This window comes from Trachymyrmex cornetzi, unplaced genomic scaffold (assembly GCF_001594075.2).
Source record: "Trachymyrmex cornetzi isolate Tcor2-1 unplaced genomic scaffold, Tcor1.1 scaffold823, whole genome shotgun sequence".
In the NCBI taxonomy this organism is placed as follows: Eukaryota; Metazoa; Arthropoda; class Insecta; order Hymenoptera; family Formicidae; genus Trachymyrmex; species Trachymyrmex cornetzi.
In genome coordinates this window covers 244,790-264,688 of record NW_017300162.1, presented here as the reverse complement: position 1 = coordinate 264,688, position 19,899 = coordinate 244,790, and the positions used below count along the sequence as shown (strand labels likewise).

The window sequence follows — 19,899 nt, the reverse complement described above, 5'->3', positions numbered from 1 at the left end:
AATTGGTTTGAAATATAATAAATACGATTCAGCGTGCATTTATTTTGTTAAATTTAAATTTCTGATTTATTAAATATTTTCCGGTGATAAAATACACGATGCCACAGTGCTTGTTATACGTACAAATACGATTATTATCATTTACAGTACAAGCCTCTCGAGTTATTATCGTATTAATATCGGAAATGCCGTGCGATTTTTGCATATTAATTTTACACGCAATGCTATTAATCATAATCATGATTTTTATCTTTGTAGACTTTGTTATCAAATATTTATTTTTATACAGTAAAACAAAATTTAAAGACTAGCCTCGATAAAATTTGACAATATCCAATTTCACAAATCTTTTTTGTAACGACCACACGCATGGTCTAAAAATGCATTTTCTAATAACAAAATAGTTTCACTTTAAAAATAAAAAGTTCCTAATAGAATCAGCCACATGAGCTTATTAGTTTAGCAGAAACCCCATTATTCCATATTAGGAGCCCATAACAGTCGACTTTACCCTATTATTTGTGAAGTTTATTTTTATTTAAAATCAAGGATAGTTTAAAAAAAAAATTTATTGATTTATTGATTTGAGAAAGATTATATAAGACTTACTATTTAGGTTCTCTATACAAGAGAAAGCAAATCAGAAATTTGCAACATTTTTCTTCCCAATCGACACAAACTAACGATATAGCATGACAATTTATTATAATTTCACACTCCACAATGTAACTGTTATGTGTGTAAGTGTGTTACATTTATATTGTTAAGAAATTATAACATTGATGTTATGTTACTTTTAGTTTGTATTGACTGGGTTTCGAATATTCATTCTGAATATCTCATCTATTAAGGTTTTGAGATAAGATTTAAGTAATGGTTATTATAGGTAAATACGATCCTCCATCTTCTATTTGAATTGTAAATTACAAATGAATAGTGTTTGAGTTATATCAGGATATGAACTCTCTCTACCGCAATATCACTTAGTAGTCACAATAATAATTCTCAACCGACAGAGATATTACTTACCGACTTCGCCTTCGCGTTCAATCACGGCGTGAAAGGGAAATGATTGCTTGCCAATCTTAATCTCGTGTTCTCCGTATTCCGGTGGCGGTAGATTGTTCTTCCTACAGAGGAGCTCCAGAATCTGTGCAGGTTTCTCTCGATCTCTCCAGGTGTTGTAACCAGCGGTGCTGTAAACATTTGCGATTCCACAGTGCGCCCGATGCCGACTGTAAAATCGATTTTCGATATCAATCCGCGTCACGCCGATTAAATCATCAGCCGTCGTAGCATCGAAATCCCACACTTGAACCTCCAACATATAATCCTGTGGGAAGCTTGCCTCCATCTCGAACACGCTATTAAATAGTAATAACTTGAGGATAATCGTGTTAATAAATCTTTTTTATGCTTACTCGAGAGAAATTGACTATGAAGACTACACAAAAATATCACTCTACTGCTTAGAAAGGTGATGTCTTAATTTATTTTTTTCTTTTAAAAACAGTTATCTTTACAAATAACATTTTTTTAAAATATACCTGTAACAAATTTTAGAAGAACTCATTAATACTCATTATACTAAAAATAAGTTGAAGAATATTATAAAATTTCATCAAAGAGACAATTGTATAATAAGCAAGTTGAATTTAATAATTTTAACTCCAGTATTAAAGTATACTTACTAAGATTCAGAACATACTTTGAGTAAATTTGATTCTCGTGAACTTATGATAGATTTGTAGATATATGAATTTTTAAAACACTTAATATGAATAATTAATATTTAAATACAGCTCAGTACATGTATTTTTCAATATATATGAGTATGATTAAAAAAAATATGTTCTCATTCGTTTTAAACGCATTTTTTATAACAGATATATTAATAGATATATATAATTGAATATCAATTATTCAAAATAAGTGACATAGCATTAAAAAATTAAATTTTATACCATCCATTTTTCTCTCATTATAGAATCTAAAACTGTTTATTTTTTAAATATGAAATATTTAGAAAAGAAAAATATGATGGTTAACAAAATAATTTTAACTTTAGTTATATTTATATCATACTGTTACACATGCAAAATAAAATAACTAAAAACTAGTCGATGGTGCAGTTTAAAAATAATTGTTTCAATTTTTTTATTTAATCAAAATCAATCACCAGAAGTAATGCCTTTAGAAAAATAAACTGATAAAATATTTTTAGAATATTCTACTAAATGATAAATTATTAATTATTTGGTGAAAGTAAAGAATCTAAGAGGTAGAGAGAGAGAGAGAATATATTTTTTAAATATTGCACCTTTAAAAAAACAAAAACATCAATTATCAAAATAATCTTAATTCCTGTTACATCCATGTTACGTTGTTATGTGAAGTAGCTGGAAAACCTGATCGTGCAGTTTGAAAGCTGCAAAAAGCCGATACACACGGATGCACAGATGGATATCGATAAAATATTTCCCGATAACGCCCGAAGGGCACAGCTATACTGCGATATGCTTGGGAAGAAGCTGCGGCAGCTTTTTGTTGACCTTACCGGCCAAATGTAGGGTTCAATTGATTGGGTATATAATTCTTCCTGTCGCTGATAGAATTTTTTCCCAGCTTCACGCAGAGATATGGATCGGACTTGCCGCTGAGGGGATCCTTAGGCTGTAAGTTAATGCCTGCGCGAAAAGCAAATTTGCTGTCAGCTCGATGTCGCAGACGGGCTTTCTATAAGTTTACCGAAGAGTATAAGGTGTACCGGAAAATTTCCCATAAAAGGGATCTCTAAACCATCCTTTAGTTCTTTTAATAGAAGAAATAAAGAAAGAAAAAGAGAGAAATGTGTACTAAGAGAACGTCTCATAATATCCCATTACAAGCGTTTGCTCTTATCTATAATTACTTTGACTGGTTTGAATTAATTTTTAATAGATAAAATTAAATAAAAGTGGTTTTGCAATTAGGAACAAATATTTCGATAATATACCGCTGTAAAAGAAGTAAATTTACTTTTCTTGAACAATCTGTAAGTTAATGTCAAAGCAAACAAGTGGAACATTTTTTAAATTGGTAATTTTTTTGGCGGACGTGATATTACGTAGAGACTAACCCTTTACAACGTAGAGTCTAACGAGAAGCTTAACAGGCTCTTGAGGCGGATAATCGTTGCACAGGCCATTAGCTGCGTCTCTCCCGCTCCTCGTTTTGCATGGAAGATTATCAGGATGCGGCCATCGGTATATAGAAATATGTCCCTGGAGAAAGTCACAACTTACGGTATTTGACGTAAATAAATTGAGTGCTTGAGACATTTAATAAATTTTGTTCATTTGATTCAAATTGATATTTATCCTGCTTAATTATAACGTTAATTTGTATCAAAGAAGATTAGATAAATTCTTTTCATATTAAGAAGTTTCCGTCCAAAACTTAATTAGCTCGCAAGTTAATTATTTTCTCCTCTCCAGTATCTCGTTGAATAAGATGAAGAGAAAAGAAAAGGAATGAAGGTTAGAACACTGCCCAGTGACTGCTTTAGCAGACTATTCTTTCTTGTTTTTTATCTGTCTCGCTCAACGAAACGATGAAAAAGTAGCGGTTAGGTTTTAGATACGTTCGTTTTAAAGTTAATTTTTTATTTAGAGTAAATTAACCTTAAATTTGCCTGCGTAATTATCTCCGGCATACTCGGGATTTTCACCCTTCCTTCCACGCCATAATTCAAATGTGCGGAGTCGGTCTTGAAACCCTTCAAACTGCGGCTGCGTCTCCAACTCCGTGGAATAGATCTGATTTCAGTGTCTAAGCACTCTAGTTTGGGCAAGTGCATTAAATAATACCTTGAACGTCACCACGGGTTTACGACGATACGCTGTCGTGATTCCCAATTCTCTATTTCTCTCTTCCTGCGAATCCAACGTCAATAATTTGCATTATCAAACGTCCCAGCTGATTGATCCCAATCAAGACTCGTGTTCTACGTGATTTCAATCAAAATCGATTCATTTATCAGCAACGCGATTTACGATGATCGGGAAATAAAGCTGAATCAGGGAAAATTTCAGAAAGCTTAAAGATTCATGCAGAGGAAACTATCAAGATTTACGACGCAGAGGAAGCTATAAAATTTACAAAGTCGTAAATCCTATAATTTAATTTTTTTGCAGTTTATAAAAAATGTGAACTGAAAAAAAAAGTAAGATAAAAATATCTAAAATCGTTAAACTGCTAAGCAAATAAGCTAGTAAATTATAAAATGTTTAAGCATATAAGTATTTAGGCTAAGTAATTAAGCTACTATAACAATAAGCTCCTTAACCGTTAGGTACACAAACAATTGAATTTCTAAATACATAAGCAGCTAAGTATTTAAGCAGTTTAATGTCTACGCGGTTATCGCAGTTAGATTTACATGATTTAATTTAGTACCAGAAATTATAGAGATAAAAAAAGATGAAAATTTATAAGGAGCAGGGTTTAGGTGCTGATTAATGTTTATAATAATAATTGTCAATCATATAAAAATAACAAATATTTTAACTTGTGTGAAAATTAGATTATTTTTAAATTATCATTAAAACATCTCAACATTAAATTCCAAAATTAAAATTGTGTTAGAATAATTAATCAATCTATTATAAGTCATAATTAAAAAAAATATAAATACATGTTTGATTAAAATAATTGAATTAAAATAATTAAGTTGAAGAGAGCTTTAAAGTTTCAATAATTTTATTATGTTTTCATGAATTTTTCATGCAAAGTAATAAAAAATAATTTTAGCATTAGTTATACTATTTTCATTTAAAACTGTTATGTGAACCTGAAGGGAGGCAAAATATTTACTCCACCAATCGAGAGTTTCATCATCGCTATCTTTGTAAATTTCCACTTTTTTTCTCTTGGTAAAGATCTTGAATTTTAATATCCCCTTCATGATTACGAGCAGCCTCCTCAGCTTAGAATGGATGTCCGTTGCAGCCATTCTCTTATACGCAATGAGACCTTTGCTCTCCTCCTTCGATGGATTATAATCGATCGGCAAAGGTACTGTATCAAACATAAAACAAAAATAATATTATATAAAAAACCTATAGTTATTTTTATGAAACAATATAAAAATTTATAATAATACGAATAACAATAGAAAGAAATAATAATTCCAATTTATAAATTTCCTTAAATATATTTTTTTCTTCACAATATGCAGTTAGCTTTATTGTATCTTATTGAAAATATATATTCTACTTTATATTAAATGTATTATATTTTATATATATATATATTCAAAATGTAATGCATTTAATACAGTTTCATAATAAATAATTTTTAATGCATTTTTATAATAAAAACTAAATTTATTATTTTAAACGTATTAAATAATATTTATTATAAAAGTGTATTAAATGTGTTATACATGTAATACATTTTTAATAAAATATAATAAAGTATATATGTATCTAATTTTTATTATAAAAACGTATTAAATAACGTTTATTATTTAATACATTTTTATAATAAACACTAATATCATTTAAATAACAATAATACTGAAAGCGCACTAACACACTATTGCCGTCTGCCGTTTTGCCAACTGGAATTTCTGCATGAATTTCGACTCGTATATCTGCACATCATAATCTTCCTCGGTTATTAATTGCTCCAGGAAGACACGGATGTTAGGGATAATACAGATCCCAGCATATTTGAAGCAGCCAAATCCGCGCGAATCGTAAGCCTTTATAGTGATGCTCGGATAGTAAATGTCGAGCTCCGGCATTTCCTTGATGATTAATGTGTTTTAAAGCGGTTCCATTTTCTTGCTATTAATAGTGTATATCGCGTTGATTTATTTTAATTGTAGTCTGATTTCTGACCGTTAAGACAATTAACACTGGAAGACTTCAACAATCAAAATAAAACGTTAATCAAATTATTATCGAAATACGGTTTCCAGATTTTCCAAAAAAGCTGACCCTGTTTTTTTTTTAAATAAAAGTTATCCATTTCTCTTAAATTGCGCGTGTACATGTATTTAGTTTAAACGTCTCACACATGTGTTACACACAAAGTTTGCTAATTATTCTCGGAATAGTTTCAAGATTACCAGTTCAATCACAATGTGCGGTTCCTCAAAGTTGCTGTATTTCCTAGCGTTCTTCATCACCTCCGATTTGATGTGCACTCCGACGCATTCCACTATAATTCTCGGCCTACGTACCGGTATATATTTTATCTTTCTCATATCGCGAACACCCCAAAAGATTACCTCCAGTCTGTAGCTCGTCATTTTCGGTCTGATATCCGGTATATTGTATATATATTATTTTTCAATTTTGAAGAAGGGTCATCATAAAACTCAATGTATTATCCAAGATACGTACATATACGGGGTAAATCCTGTATTTTCACCCTGTTTTTTTATAATCGACTGATTTGTGCGAAATATATCGAAACATGTCCATTTTGTTTTTAAAGGAAATATGCAGCTTTAGTCAAAAATATAAAGTTTATAAATTGACATAAACTTTCTACATCTAACAAAAGATAAATTAAAAAATAATTTTATTGAAAAATAATATTTTATTTTTATAAGTTTTAACATTCCTTTGGATTTTATGATCGCTTTTTTTTAAGAAAATTCAGCAAACTAAGAGTGCTTTAATACTTTTCAGGCTTCTACGAGTATTTTCTGTAAAGAATCTAAGCGGTTTTTTTGTGATTTGCGGTTTGCAGTTAAGGTGCTTCCCGCACTGATGAAGTGAACTGTTCACGAAACGTTGGCAGTTAACGATGAATCAAGACACGGAGATAACACAACGCCACAAACAGCGTAACATCTTTGAAAAGTGCTTTATATCTATGGTTAATATACTGCTTTATTCCCTTAATTAGGATAACTACCACTTCAAAAATGTTAAATAGCAATAAGAATCAAAAGGGATATATTGTTTTAAAAATATTTTAACTTTCTTTAAAATTTAGCTTAATTCTCTTGATACAACACATGCTTTTAAAAAAAAAATCGCATTTGAAAGTTTTAGATATGTAAAACTGAAAATTTGCAAAGTTACAAAAAAATTTACCTATGTACATATTCAAGCTGTTTTCCATCAGCCTTCATAGAATAATAAAGCTTCTTATCCGAGTTACAGATATTTTGAAACATTTCCGGCGTTATTCTACAGCACTTATCCACTTATCCAGCATTAGCTTATGATGTAATCGGACGTAAATCGGATCGCGTGAAACTCGTGGCATAAATTTTAATTTTCAAGTATCTCCAAAGAAAAAAATTTTAAGAAAAAAATTCTCTAATATGGTTCGTTTATACATTTAGGTCCAGTGAGGAACCAAAGGAAGAGAAAATTCAATCATATTAAAAAATTTTACAACAGTTGCAAAGCTGCTTAATCTGTTAAACGCGAATGTTATAAGCCAAATTATTTTCTTTTTTATTTCTTTGTAGTTGGTTTTAGGTTGTAGCCAAACATTTTAATTGATATTAGCTTCTCTGGTTGATTTTTAGGTTGATACTTTTACCTGATAAAATATTTTTAAAATCTTTGAGTAATTATCTTAATAAAGAGTATCTAGTGTACTTGGTTTAGGAGCCATAAATTCTCCGATCTTAGATTGATTTATTTATACAAAGAATCTACATCGGATCGATATGCATTGTTTGACAAGGAGTATCATAATGGCACAGGATATCATAAAGAAGATAAGCGGATCACCTAGAAGTCTATACAATATATTGAGGACAGTAGCCAACAATTGAATTGTTCTTTGAATATGAAAATATAGGTTATTACACTGTATGTATTTGTATTTAAATTTAAATTGTTCACTGAAAAGAACCTTATTGAAAGTTGAAACGTTTGACATAATAGACTCGAATAGCTCCGAATTTATATGTAATTTGAATTATATTCAACTGAGCCAGTAAATATATGAATTCAATATCTGAATAAAGAGACTACCGCAACACAAGGGTTGAATTTATTACAATTGTACATTTCTCTTGAAAAACGAAATTGATGTGTTTTTGGAATATTTCGTACAAATTAGTCAATTACTAATTAGTAAAAAAAGAAATGGGAAGTTATTAGCCACCCTACATTATACTCATTTTGTATCGAGTTTTACAGTATCTTTCCGAAAAACAGACGTATTGATCATTAAATAAAATGTATTATATAACAATAGAGAGGTGACACTGTTGAAATATCGTGTTAATATTTGTCCTGAGAAGAAAAATCGATAACTCACTTCTATCAACTCGAAAGCGGCGAGAACTGACCCGGTGCAATCTTTCTGCGGTTGGAATTTGTTCCACTCTAATTTCGGTGGAAAATCGGGCGGTGAGTAAGTTTCCGTGGTGAGTTTCACTAATGGCACCGCGATACACTTGCCACAGAATTCTCTCGTGCTCTGTATTTTTTCCGTATACAAAAAATACGTAAGTTTGATTGAATAACTTTAAAAAAACTTTTTTTTACTTTCATTTTTACTTCAAAACATCATAAATAATTATATCTATATATAAACAACAATATTTTTAATATTTTTATTTTGTATTTGTATTCTTTTTTTGGATGAACTACTTTATCTTATTTTTACATATTTCCTTTTTCGTTTTGTGGAAATACTATCAAGAAATTTGACAGGTTTATTGCTTTGCTTACGCATAAATCATGCTGAAAAACCTGCAAGACGACTTCGGGTGGCAGAAATTTAGTATATTCCTTACTACCATGCAAAATAATTGGAGGAAAAATTAATGTCTGGTCCCAAAATGGATCTAAACTTTGTCTTATCACCTGGAAAAATTATAAAAGTATACAAAAGATGTAAGTATAAAATTAAATTAAATTTAAGTTAGTTTTAAGTTTTTTACTAAATAAATGCAAACATTTTTCTTGAAAATATTTTTTATTATTTAAAACAGTTTTGATCTAATTATATATGATTCTTTACCAAATGTCATACAATCACTGTATAATATTTTGATAACATACATTATCGTATTTTAGGGATTAACTAGAAATGTTAACATCTACAATGTAATAAAAATCTTAATGTAAAAATATAAAAGGTCAACATAAACATAATTGAATAAATAATTTAATTGCAACTTTCAATATAGTTTTATAAAATAAACTATATAAAAAATAAACGATAAAAAGCTTTAAAAGAGCACAATAATAAAGAATTGTTAACTAGAATCGATAAAGAATTTTTACAAGTTGGCTTTTTTTGAAAATTTTAATTTAAAATTAAAACTAAAAATTAATTTTATTTAATAAGAAAAGTTTTTGAAACTTAATATATCTAATTGTAATCATAATTTAGTAAAAGTGAAGCAACTTGTATTTAAAAAGTAATTCAATTAAAAAAAATAATTCTATTTTTGGTTAAATGTTAATTCAATATTTCTCGGTGTGAAATCATGTACATATCCAATTCAAAAAATCGTGTGCCAAAATCTTGTTTAATCTTGAAACGCAATCATTAGTAGTAGCAATTTAATAGACAATATTGATGCTAATAAGCATCTTAAAAATGAGGAATAATTTAAAATAATGTAAAAAAAAAGGTTTCTTCTTTGATAATTATCATCAGTTACTTGTGCCAGAATAAATATTGAACTATATTTTTAAACAGCCTATTGTAACTTAATTAATCATCAATTAGATCTTATCAATCACATAATATCAGGGTAACGATGATAAATGATGTCAATTTGAAACTTGTCAGTTATACATTACCTCGTTAATATGGAACGAATCGGTTTCAAATCGAGTGGTATTACAACGCTTTTAAATAGCAAATACAGTCGCAACAAACCGTAAATTTTAATATTTGTCACTCTCATATAGCGAACGAACGGAACGAAACGTTGCGCGTGCAACATTAATCACGCTCGTATTACATCGGTCGTTACTCTCGCGCGTTTCAAGTGAAATGTCATAGGAATACACACCGCAGAAATTTCACGGCATCCTGACCGTGTATGCATACACGGCATGATCACCACGGTGACATAGAACGCCACGATATCCGGCGGACGAGTTATATCTCGAAATTTCATATTTTAAAGATTCAAAAACTGGGAAAGTGAAATTTGCACGTTCCGTTAAAATGTTAAACGTAACTCACCCTCGTGGAAGCCGTGTATCCTTGAAACGCGACTCGTATATATGAATCCAACAAGCCGGAAGCGTCCATTCCGGGATCAAAGCGACCTTGGAATATGTGAGCTCTCAACTGAAACGTCTGTAATAACGATCACAATGTATCTTTTTCAGGTACTGCAGTATTACGGTATATCATTTTTACACGCGTTTCAATTTACAATTCAAATTAGAAGTAACGAGCGGTCATCATTGATCGTTTTTATTTTTTAGATTTATATCACATGTTTTTGTGTAAAAAGTATGATGATAAAATTCTTTATTTTTCAATAATTATGTCTTCCATTAATGTTTGATTTTTTTATTATTTTTTTGTTTTTATAATAATTTATTCGCTTCATTTTCTTTTAATAAGTGAGAAACGTTGGTATTTCTTATAGCGTTAAGAATTGAATATATGTGTCATATCTCAGAGCATTAGCAATAATATAAAAATGTTATAGATTTTTCTATTACGTCTGAGTATTATACAAAATTTAAAGACAGTTCTCTCTTATTGGTTAAAATTTATTTAATTTCTTTATTTGTCTTAATTCTTATGTAAAATCGCATTTTGTAATTTGTACTTATTTGCAAATTGGATAAAGCTGTAGCATCATGAATTATATTCAATTCTTTTATATACTAACAAAACTAATAAATCGTGCAAAGTTTATTTGAATCCACTTACATTTATTACTTAAAAATTATTTACCTAAAATTATAGCAAAATGTAGTTATTTCGCTGAGAATTAAAAGCCGAATTTATGATAAAAATTTTTTGTCGATGTTGGCTCTTTTCACTGATACTTTGGCTGATATTTTTAACTGATATAGGTAAAAACATCCTTAATGTCTGTCGAGGCGCGTCAATCTGATTTCTCTCGAAATCAAACGTCACGCTCGCGATCAATTTGTGCATTTCGTGCATCGTAATGCCCTGTCGCTATCTTTTCACTCGTCTCTTACCGAGAACTGATTGTACTCGATGTACTTCGGGAACGTGTCGACATTTCTGCCGTGATCGATCTCGTATCCCGGCGGAATTGCGCTCCAACATGCGGCGGCGTACCTCGCGTTGCCGAGCCACAAAAATGCCTCGATTTTGCAGGCGCTATATTCGACAGGCTCGCTTTCGTCGTCCGGATTCCTGGGGAACAGATTGATTCGCCGACCGCATTTCCCGCCCATTTCGGTCACTTCTTCGGAGTAGACGATCTGCTCGGCCGACAGACGCGAGTAAGCGACTCGCTTCGAGCCAGCGATCATCCAGACGAAAACATCCGGAAGACTGTGTTGGGGCTGATTGAACGACATATCAAATGATCCATCATGTAAGATCGAAATCGTAAAATATCTAGAAGAAATCTTTAACATATCGATTTGCCATGATAGTTATCCATTATCAGCATATGATTTTTCAATAGCACTTTAATCGTCATTAACGACAATTGCTATCAAAATTTTTTTTAATGCATGTAACAAATAAATCTTATTAAATATGAAATTTTGAGCAAATAGCTAAACAATAATATACAGAGAAAAACACCGTAATAGTAACAATATAGGTGATAACTATACAAGCTTTTGTATAGAATTAATATATATACATATATATATATTTCTTCCAATCATTATTGCAAATGAATTATAAATGTAACATAAATATTAAATTAATATTAAATAAATGTTAAATAAATTTCTTTTTAGATCATTATTACAAATAAATTAGTAATGTGACATAAATATTATTAAATAAACATCATATAAATGTTTAATAAATATTTTCTTTATTTGAAATATTTATTATTTGAAATGAATAATATATAATAAATATTTAATAAACATTTAATAATTATTAATGTTACAATAAAATATACAATATTTAATTAATGAAAAAATATTGTCTGCCGATTGTGTAGTAACCTCTATGAAGTTTAGAGCATCATAAGGTTAATCAGAGTTTGATTGTCAATTTAGGAAATTTAATAATATATAATAAATATTTAATAAACATTTAATAATTATTAATGTTACAACAAAATATACAATATTTAATTAATGAAAAAATATTGTCTGCCGATTGTGTAGTAATCTCTATGAAGTTTAGAGCATCATAAGGTTAATCAGAGTTTGATTGTCAATTTAGGAAATCAGTATTTATCACCGAAAGCTTTAAATAAAGCGAAATTGAAAACTTGATATTATTAAACACTCTCAAATCGAGCTTTATGTTAATCAAATTATCTTTTTTTTAATTCTATCCACCATACTAATTGTAAGTGTACTGTTCTGAATTTTTTATTTTTGACACTCAGAGACACGAATAAATCATTATTAAATTACTCCATAGGTCAAGCTTCAAAGAAACTAAGCAAACAATTTATTAAAAAAAAAGAGGGGGAAAGATCACAAATCTGGTCCAGAAAAGGTTAAGAAATAAGATTTGCGTCATTTCTTTTTTAACTTTACATTTTTTTGATAGAAGCTACGTTGTTAACTTACATCATCGCACAGAGTCCTCAATTTTTTTAAATAATGATACGCATGAATCATCGCAATCCTCATGTAATTGTTATTAGGAAGTTCACCGTTGATCTTAATCCTCGTAAGTATATCTTCGACATTTTTACGGAACAAACTTGCACGATGGCGATCGAGTTTAGTGGTTCCTTCTTTGGATTCATACCTGCCAGTGTCCAACGCGTCTAAATATCGCACACAGTGAGCTTTTAATGTGCGAATCGTTTCATTGTAAGCTTCGAAAGCTATAGGGTTCTCAACAGCCATAAGAGTCTCCAGTTTATCTAATCTTGTCTCCTAAAATCAGATTAAAATGATTTATAATTTTTCTAATTCGCACAAACTGTACTTGACGTTAAATAATTCCAATACGTTAAGATGTTTGAAAATTTACTTAAAATCATATTGATTTTAACTAATATTTAACAATAAGTGATAACAATAATAACTAGTAACTTCTCTCTCAAAATAAAACAAATTTAAAATTAATATATATTTAAAATTATATATATATATATATTAAAAAATTCTTTAATTGTAATTATTTTAATTGCAAAAATTATTAAAATTAATTTTATTTACATGTCATCGAAGATGCGCAAAGTTTTAATTGAATAAACTTAGAATTTTATTTTGAAATTACATTTAAAAAGTTACAATATATTTATTTTATTAAAAATTTAATTTTACTTTAAAATAAACTATTAGGATTATTAGAAAGGATATTAATTTTATTAAAATTAACTGTAATAAAATTAATAAAATTAAAATTAATTTATTAAAAAAGTTTTATGAAATTTGAGTTTATTGAAATAAATTTTAATAAAATAATTATGATTTTATTAATTGTATTGAAATTAATATTTAAAAAATTAATACGCTATAATTCTAACAGTGTAGTTTAGTTTTAAAGTGAAATTTAATAACGTAAATACAGTAATTTTTATAATCTGATTTCGAAATAGTATTTCAAATCTATTCCAATTAAAAATTTTGGCATTTTTAATGACATCTAATTATATATACCAAAAAATTAGAAATATAGCGAAGATTATTGTTGTTGTTCATCCTCCATTCCAAATTTGGCCACCAAGATCTCACATATAAACAAGGCTTTCTGGATCCCAAAGGCACATAATTATATTTGCCGTCCAAAGTGCCGGTCGTTCGTGGGGCTGATTGACTCTCGAAGTTCAATCGCTTTTTCAGCAACTCGATTTCTGCCGAAGGCAAAAATAAACGAGGAAAAGAATATTTTTATCGCACTTCTCAATCCTAAATGTGACTTTCTGCTTCCCATCTCGCATTGACGTTAAAAGCATAATTCACATGAGACAAATACAGAGTGACTGTAACCAACAGCGACAAATTCGTAGAGATACCGTTGCAGATAGAGGAAAAGTAGTAAGTTGCGCAACATAAATTTTATCCCTTAAAACAGTCGTCTCCTCCACCAGACCCGAAAATTTGTCTCTCTTATCGGGAACCATCCTGTAGAAATCGCAATCGATGGCGACTGCATTGCTGGAGTTGCGGTAGGTGAAAGAAAAATACTAGGTATTTGAAACAAATTGTCTCCCTAAATTCTCATTTCCGTTTCCATTTACAGTCACATTTAGTGTTAAAACGTTTTTCAGACAGACGCGATAATATGATGGACAAGGATAAAAGTTTATAGAGCACCTGATTGGTTGTCATTATTTTCGATGCATTGACTATGCGAGAATTGCTGATTTCCCGCGTTTCCCAGACTCAATTCAAAGCTGATTAATTTCGATCCAAATCTAGAACGGTCGATCAAACACACGTCGTATAGTACTCCGACCAAAAGATATTCCTCAGTCGACCATAAGCTTTTCTACATTTTTTGAATATAAGTTTTCATAATTCTTTTATTACAAATCATTCTAAGAAATTATTTTATTTTATTTCAGTGTTTGTAATTTTTTAAATTCTGTATAAATCTTTACATTTTATTCAATCGAAGCATAAATTTTTTCTTTTCAATTAAAAAGAAATGATTTATTAGCATCTAGTAGAGTAAATTAGATTTCAAAGATATTTTAGGCATTGTTTTATTATATTTGTTAACCCTCAGTATCCCCCCACATCTCAAAAAATCTACCCACAACCGAGTATTTGTAATCAACGTTTTCTTTTGCTTGTATTGTGGTGCATCGATTTTAACTAATTTTTTTTTAATCTATCGTTTGAAGACTGAAAAAAAAAGAATTTTTGAGTTAGAAAGTCTAAAATGTCGTAGCACAAAAGATATTTTGCAATAAGTGAAAAGGGATCGGAAAAAAACGTCTAAACTATGAAAATCAAGGAGGTTACGGTAACTCTTTGTGAATACTGAGGGTTAAAAGTATAGCAAAATTAATTAATTTCATGTTAGAAACTTTTGTAGGATTATAAAGGTTATTGCTGCGGAAAACCAGTTTTTTATAAGGAAAATATATTAAATTTTAACTATAAATAAAATAAATTGTCGCAAAAGTGAATAACAACAAATCTAATCACTTCAATAATGGGAGATGCTGGAATGGTTTCAACTCCGATTCCTGGGGATGCTTCTAGGTCATCCATTTCAGTTTTCAGCGACAGAAGCACCCTTCCGCGATACAAAGGCATTGCCGTCAAGCATTTGCCCGAGCAGCCGTTCTTTTCCACGGAGCCGGATCCGTAAAAGTGGATGAAAGACGGCCCGTAAGTCGGCAGGAATCCTGTTGGCAGGACAAATGCTACCTTTTGCAATTTTTCACGTCGCACTCTTTCTTTATTACTTTCTAACATTTACTTGAACTTTGTACATATTAGTGAGCGTGCGTTTAAATGACAATAATAAGGATTGATCTCGAACTTTATACTTGGAAATTTATTTGTGTAAATATTTATTTTTTTTATCAGACTTTATCGTAATATAAAAATATTTAAAATATATGAGTCTATATCGTAAACAATTTATCGTATTTGGAGTAAAGATATCAGAGTGGGAGATAAAGACACAATGCAAGAAAAAAGTGATTACAATTATTACAATTTAACTGTCATTTTCAATGTTAATCAAGTATTTTTTAAACTACATATCTTTCTAGAAATATAAAGACAATTATTATAACAGAAATAACTATAAAAATGAACAGCTTAATACTTATTATAATTATCATAATTATTGCTATTATAATATTAAGCATAACGTTGATAGAACTATATGTATAGTATAATTCTATCAACAAATACATACAGTTGGCATCGAAAGTGACCATAAATTACAGTTATTATTATAAAAAAATAGTTGCAACTACAATAATTTAACTGTATATAATTTAACTGTGATTTTCGGTGCCAACTTTATATGTATATTTATTGATAAAGCTCTACATACTTATACATAAAAGTTATACATAAGTTATTATTACTAACATTGAAGAAGTAATAATCATAATTATGATAACATGTAATTATTAGTCACAAATACCAAAAATTTTTCTCTCAGTGTACATGTAAATATATTTATTTATTCCAAATTTACTTTATCCGGAAGCAAATTAAATTACGCCGTTTTTTATTCTTGACAAGGACAGAGGATCATTTGGTGATCTCACCATACTCTCCGGAATTCGAGATCTTTGTTGTATCCAGGATATGTACCGCTACGGTGCAAGTCCGGCAACTGTCGATACGGTGTTTTATAGTGATTCTCACACGATGGCAGAGAACGGGGAACATCTCCTTGAAAATTATGGCCTCGTAGAATTTCGGACAGTAGGTTTGCCATGCTTCACTCGTTGATCCCTGAAAACACTACAGCCTGTAATCGTTTGGTTCGGCTGTGTAAGGCCGTGTCTTCTATAAATAAATACTTCTGGTCGGTAGTAACAAAGTTTATGCATTAAACACCTAATGTTATATATTTATTTCCGTAGGAGCTAAAGATGTTTTGAAATTTTATCTCCGCGTGAAAATAAGAGCCCTGTAATAAACTCTTTCGTACCTTCATTCCAGCGAATGATATTTGCACGTAGGGATTAATGTTCTCGAAATCAGTTTTTCTGCACAAGCTGCTCATGTCGGGTAAACCGTCGGCGCGATAAACAATGAAAACGTATCGAGCACGTTGCCTGAACGGCAGTTTCTCACCACCGATAGGAAGCAGGAGGTTCCTACGTTCAAGCGCGAAATTCAAGCAAACAATGGAAATTCTGATAAGCTACTCGGTGTAAATTATGGATATGTCAATGATGAGAATTTATCTTTTAGGAGGGATTACCCTTCGATATCGTCTTCATCTAATATTTCTGGATGCACCTTGACTTTCTCATCCTTGACGTTCACTGTAATGTTGCACTTTACGTAACCCTTCGGACCCGCCGTCAGATCCTTTGGATCTGTCAACACAGCCCACTTATGATAGTATTGACGATCTACACACAGAAGCAACAACCTGAAAGTGCTTCTTGATAAATCGAACGTATTTATTTTTAATTTCTGAAGCGTTTCTCCGATGTCTATTTCTTCATTTTTATTTGTAAACAGAAATGCTTATACTTTTCGAATAATTAAGGTAATTGGAGAGTCAGATTCCTCGAAATCTTTGACAATTTTGTATAAGTAATTGAACAAATATGTGAAAGTGTGTTAAGCGATATTCATACGACATACAAAAAGTAAAAAAATATATTCTTTATTGACAAATAATCATATACGATATATATGTGTATTTAGTTTCTTATTGACAAATGCTTAGTTTGAGTAACATTTATGCAATATAAAAAATAGAAAAAAATATTTTTTATTAACAAATATAAGTATACTATACACACATACATATATATAATAAAAGTATATTTCGTTTCTTTTTAGTTGTTTCGCAATGATAGTTTTCAGTGGTTCGATTTTAATTAAAAATCTTCGGAAGATTTTCCATTATCTGATAATTCACTACAAAATAAATCAAATAAAAATTAGCAGAATGACAGAAATTATTTTAAGAAACTCTCAATTTTTGTTTAGTTTTTTTACACTAAAGAATTAGTTTCGTAAAACGAAATATTTTAACGGCATTGTTCATGATTCACCGGATAGCGGCAAATCTTCTGAATACTTCTAGCTAAAATGCACCATAATCGGATTACCGCGAAGGGAGATATCATTGCAAAACCACGAACTCGAAAAAGAAACAGAATATATTTTACACTGTCAGAAATTTTGTTATAAATTCAAGTAACGTGTAAAGGAAGCTTGTGGTTATGAAGTAACTTTTTTATGAAAAGTCTTTCATAAAAAGTAATGAATAGTTTAACTGGAAACTAAATTACAGTAGTAGTTATGTAATGACTGTGTATGCATTAAATTTCATGCAAATCCAAATAAAATTTTATGAAAAGTATACTAAATTTCATAAAATTTTGTGAAAAGTACATTAAATTTTATGTACATCTATACAAATATATTTTTCAGTAACACTTACATTAAATTTAATGTAATGTAATGTTATGAAATTAAATTCAACCTATGTAACTTAAAAGTATATTAAACTTCATGATATTTTTTTAACAGTGTAGTTATATACATATACATATTTCGTATATTTATATTTGTTAAAACAATGTATTTTTCTACTTTTTATTTGTTGCATAAATATAGCTCAAAATTTTACTATTATATATTTATTCAGTTTTTCATAAAAAATTGTTAAAGCAAGTACGATTTTCAAGCATTATGACCCTCCAACTCTTTTAAGCTGTTTGCCACTTAGAAAGAATTTATCTCTTCCTTTTAATTCACTGTATCAGTAACAAAGCTATAAAGTACATTCGCATTTTCTTTATCTCTATTTTCATTTTTCTTTTTGGTAACCTGGTTGTTCCCATACTGTGGCAACTTCGAAGGAAGTGTTTCCGTGAAACTTTAGTCGCCGAACAAAGTTGCGCAGATAGACCGCTATCGTGATTCTCGTGTTTAGCAGATTGTCCAAACTGCATGTGAAGTCGAATACAAAGTACTGTGTATTTAAAAGGCAAAAGGTAAATATGTAAGTCCACATGAATAAAATATCTTTGTTCACGCACATAGTATTCCAAAAGTTAACCGTCAGAAAAATTTCAGGAAAGCTTAAAAGAACAGAATCTTCAATCTTTATACACTCTAAAGTTCTTGAATTTAAAAGATTCATATCTGCAAGAATACTGCATAACTTGACAAGTTTCTAAAATTTTAATAATCTATGATGTCGTTTTAACCACAAATTGCAAATGTTTTAAAATAAATAAACAAATTTAATTTTTAATTTATGAAATTTGATAGAGTCTAAAAACTTCAAAACTATTTGAAGCTTAGAAATATATATAAGTTCCTATGTATAGACATGTCCTACACGTCTCCTATACATATCTACAATCTTCAGAGAACTCAAGAATTCTGGAAACAAATCTAAATTCTTTAAACTTTCAGTTTTAAGTTTTAAATTTTAAGAACTAGGTTAACAAAGATTTGAATATTTTAGTACTCAAAGATTGTGCAGATGTCTGTCCAGTCAGTCCATTCTAACTTGTAATTTCAAGACGAACGTTTCATATAAATTAGTTTTGATAGATTGGATAACTTCACCTCGTTATAAATAGGATTGTCAGTCTTCTCACGTAACACTGTCCTTCTCTTGCGATTTCCAACTTTGACGACGACCAGCGGATTCGCATTTTGTGGCAAATGTCTTGCTTCGAGTATAGTAATGCAAACTTGGTAGATAGAGAACTTCGGTCTGAATTTCTTGAAAGGCATCGCGGGCTACAAAATCGATTGCTGATATTGGCCACACGCCAGATGCGATTTGCATTTGTTTAACTTGCTGTTTGTTTGTTTTTGGACACTCCAAGTGCGACGGCTTTGAATTTATGCACGGCACTATACAAGGCGGCGAACAAAGTACGAGAATATTTGGAATACGTTTGATAAAACTCTCTCGTCAATAAAACTTTCTTTATTCACTTTTATAATTCATAGTAACAGTTTTAGTGTTGTTAAAAAAAATAATACATCTTTTTTCAAAATATTATATGAAGTATCTGCTTCGCATTTAATACATCTTCACTGTATCAGTAACAAAGCTATCTACATACTTTTTTACAGGTATAGGAAACCATTGTATATTTTACACATCTACTTAAAAAATAATTGTTTTTTATGTTTA

The 19,899-nt window shown here is 29.9% G+C and overlaps 1 protein-coding gene across 1 annotated transcript in view; it reads right to left on the bottom strand.

Moving 5' to 3' along the window:
• The window catches only part of LOC108768699 (otoferlin), a 29,679-nt gene extending 10,188 nt beyond the window's left edge, over nucleotides 1-19,491 (bottom strand). Inside the window, 18 exon segments of the mRNA XM_018519228.1 lie at nucleotides 1,030-1,364; nucleotides 3,663-3,829; nucleotides 3,831-3,914; nucleotides 4,832-5,058; nucleotides 5,575-5,791; nucleotides 6,116-6,366; nucleotides 6,978-6,993; nucleotides 8,281-8,442; nucleotides 8,697-8,831; nucleotides 10,171-10,287; nucleotides 11,154-11,486; nucleotides 12,690-13,004; nucleotides 15,231-15,433; nucleotides 16,316-16,505; nucleotides 16,705-16,873; nucleotides 16,981-17,134; nucleotides 18,570-18,714; nucleotides 19,320-19,491. Of these exon segments, the coding sequence (XP_018374730.1) occupies nucleotides 1,030-1,364; nucleotides 3,663-3,829; nucleotides 3,831-3,914; nucleotides 4,832-5,058; nucleotides 5,575-5,791; nucleotides 6,116-6,366; nucleotides 6,978-6,993; nucleotides 8,281-8,442; nucleotides 8,697-8,831; nucleotides 10,171-10,287; nucleotides 11,154-11,486; nucleotides 12,690-13,004; nucleotides 15,231-15,433; nucleotides 16,316-16,505; nucleotides 16,705-16,873; nucleotides 16,981-17,134; nucleotides 18,570-18,714; nucleotides 19,320-19,490 (3,391 nt within the window). The 5' untranslated portion in view covers nucleotide 19,491.
• Nucleotides 19,492-19,899: the final 408 nt, after the last annotated feature.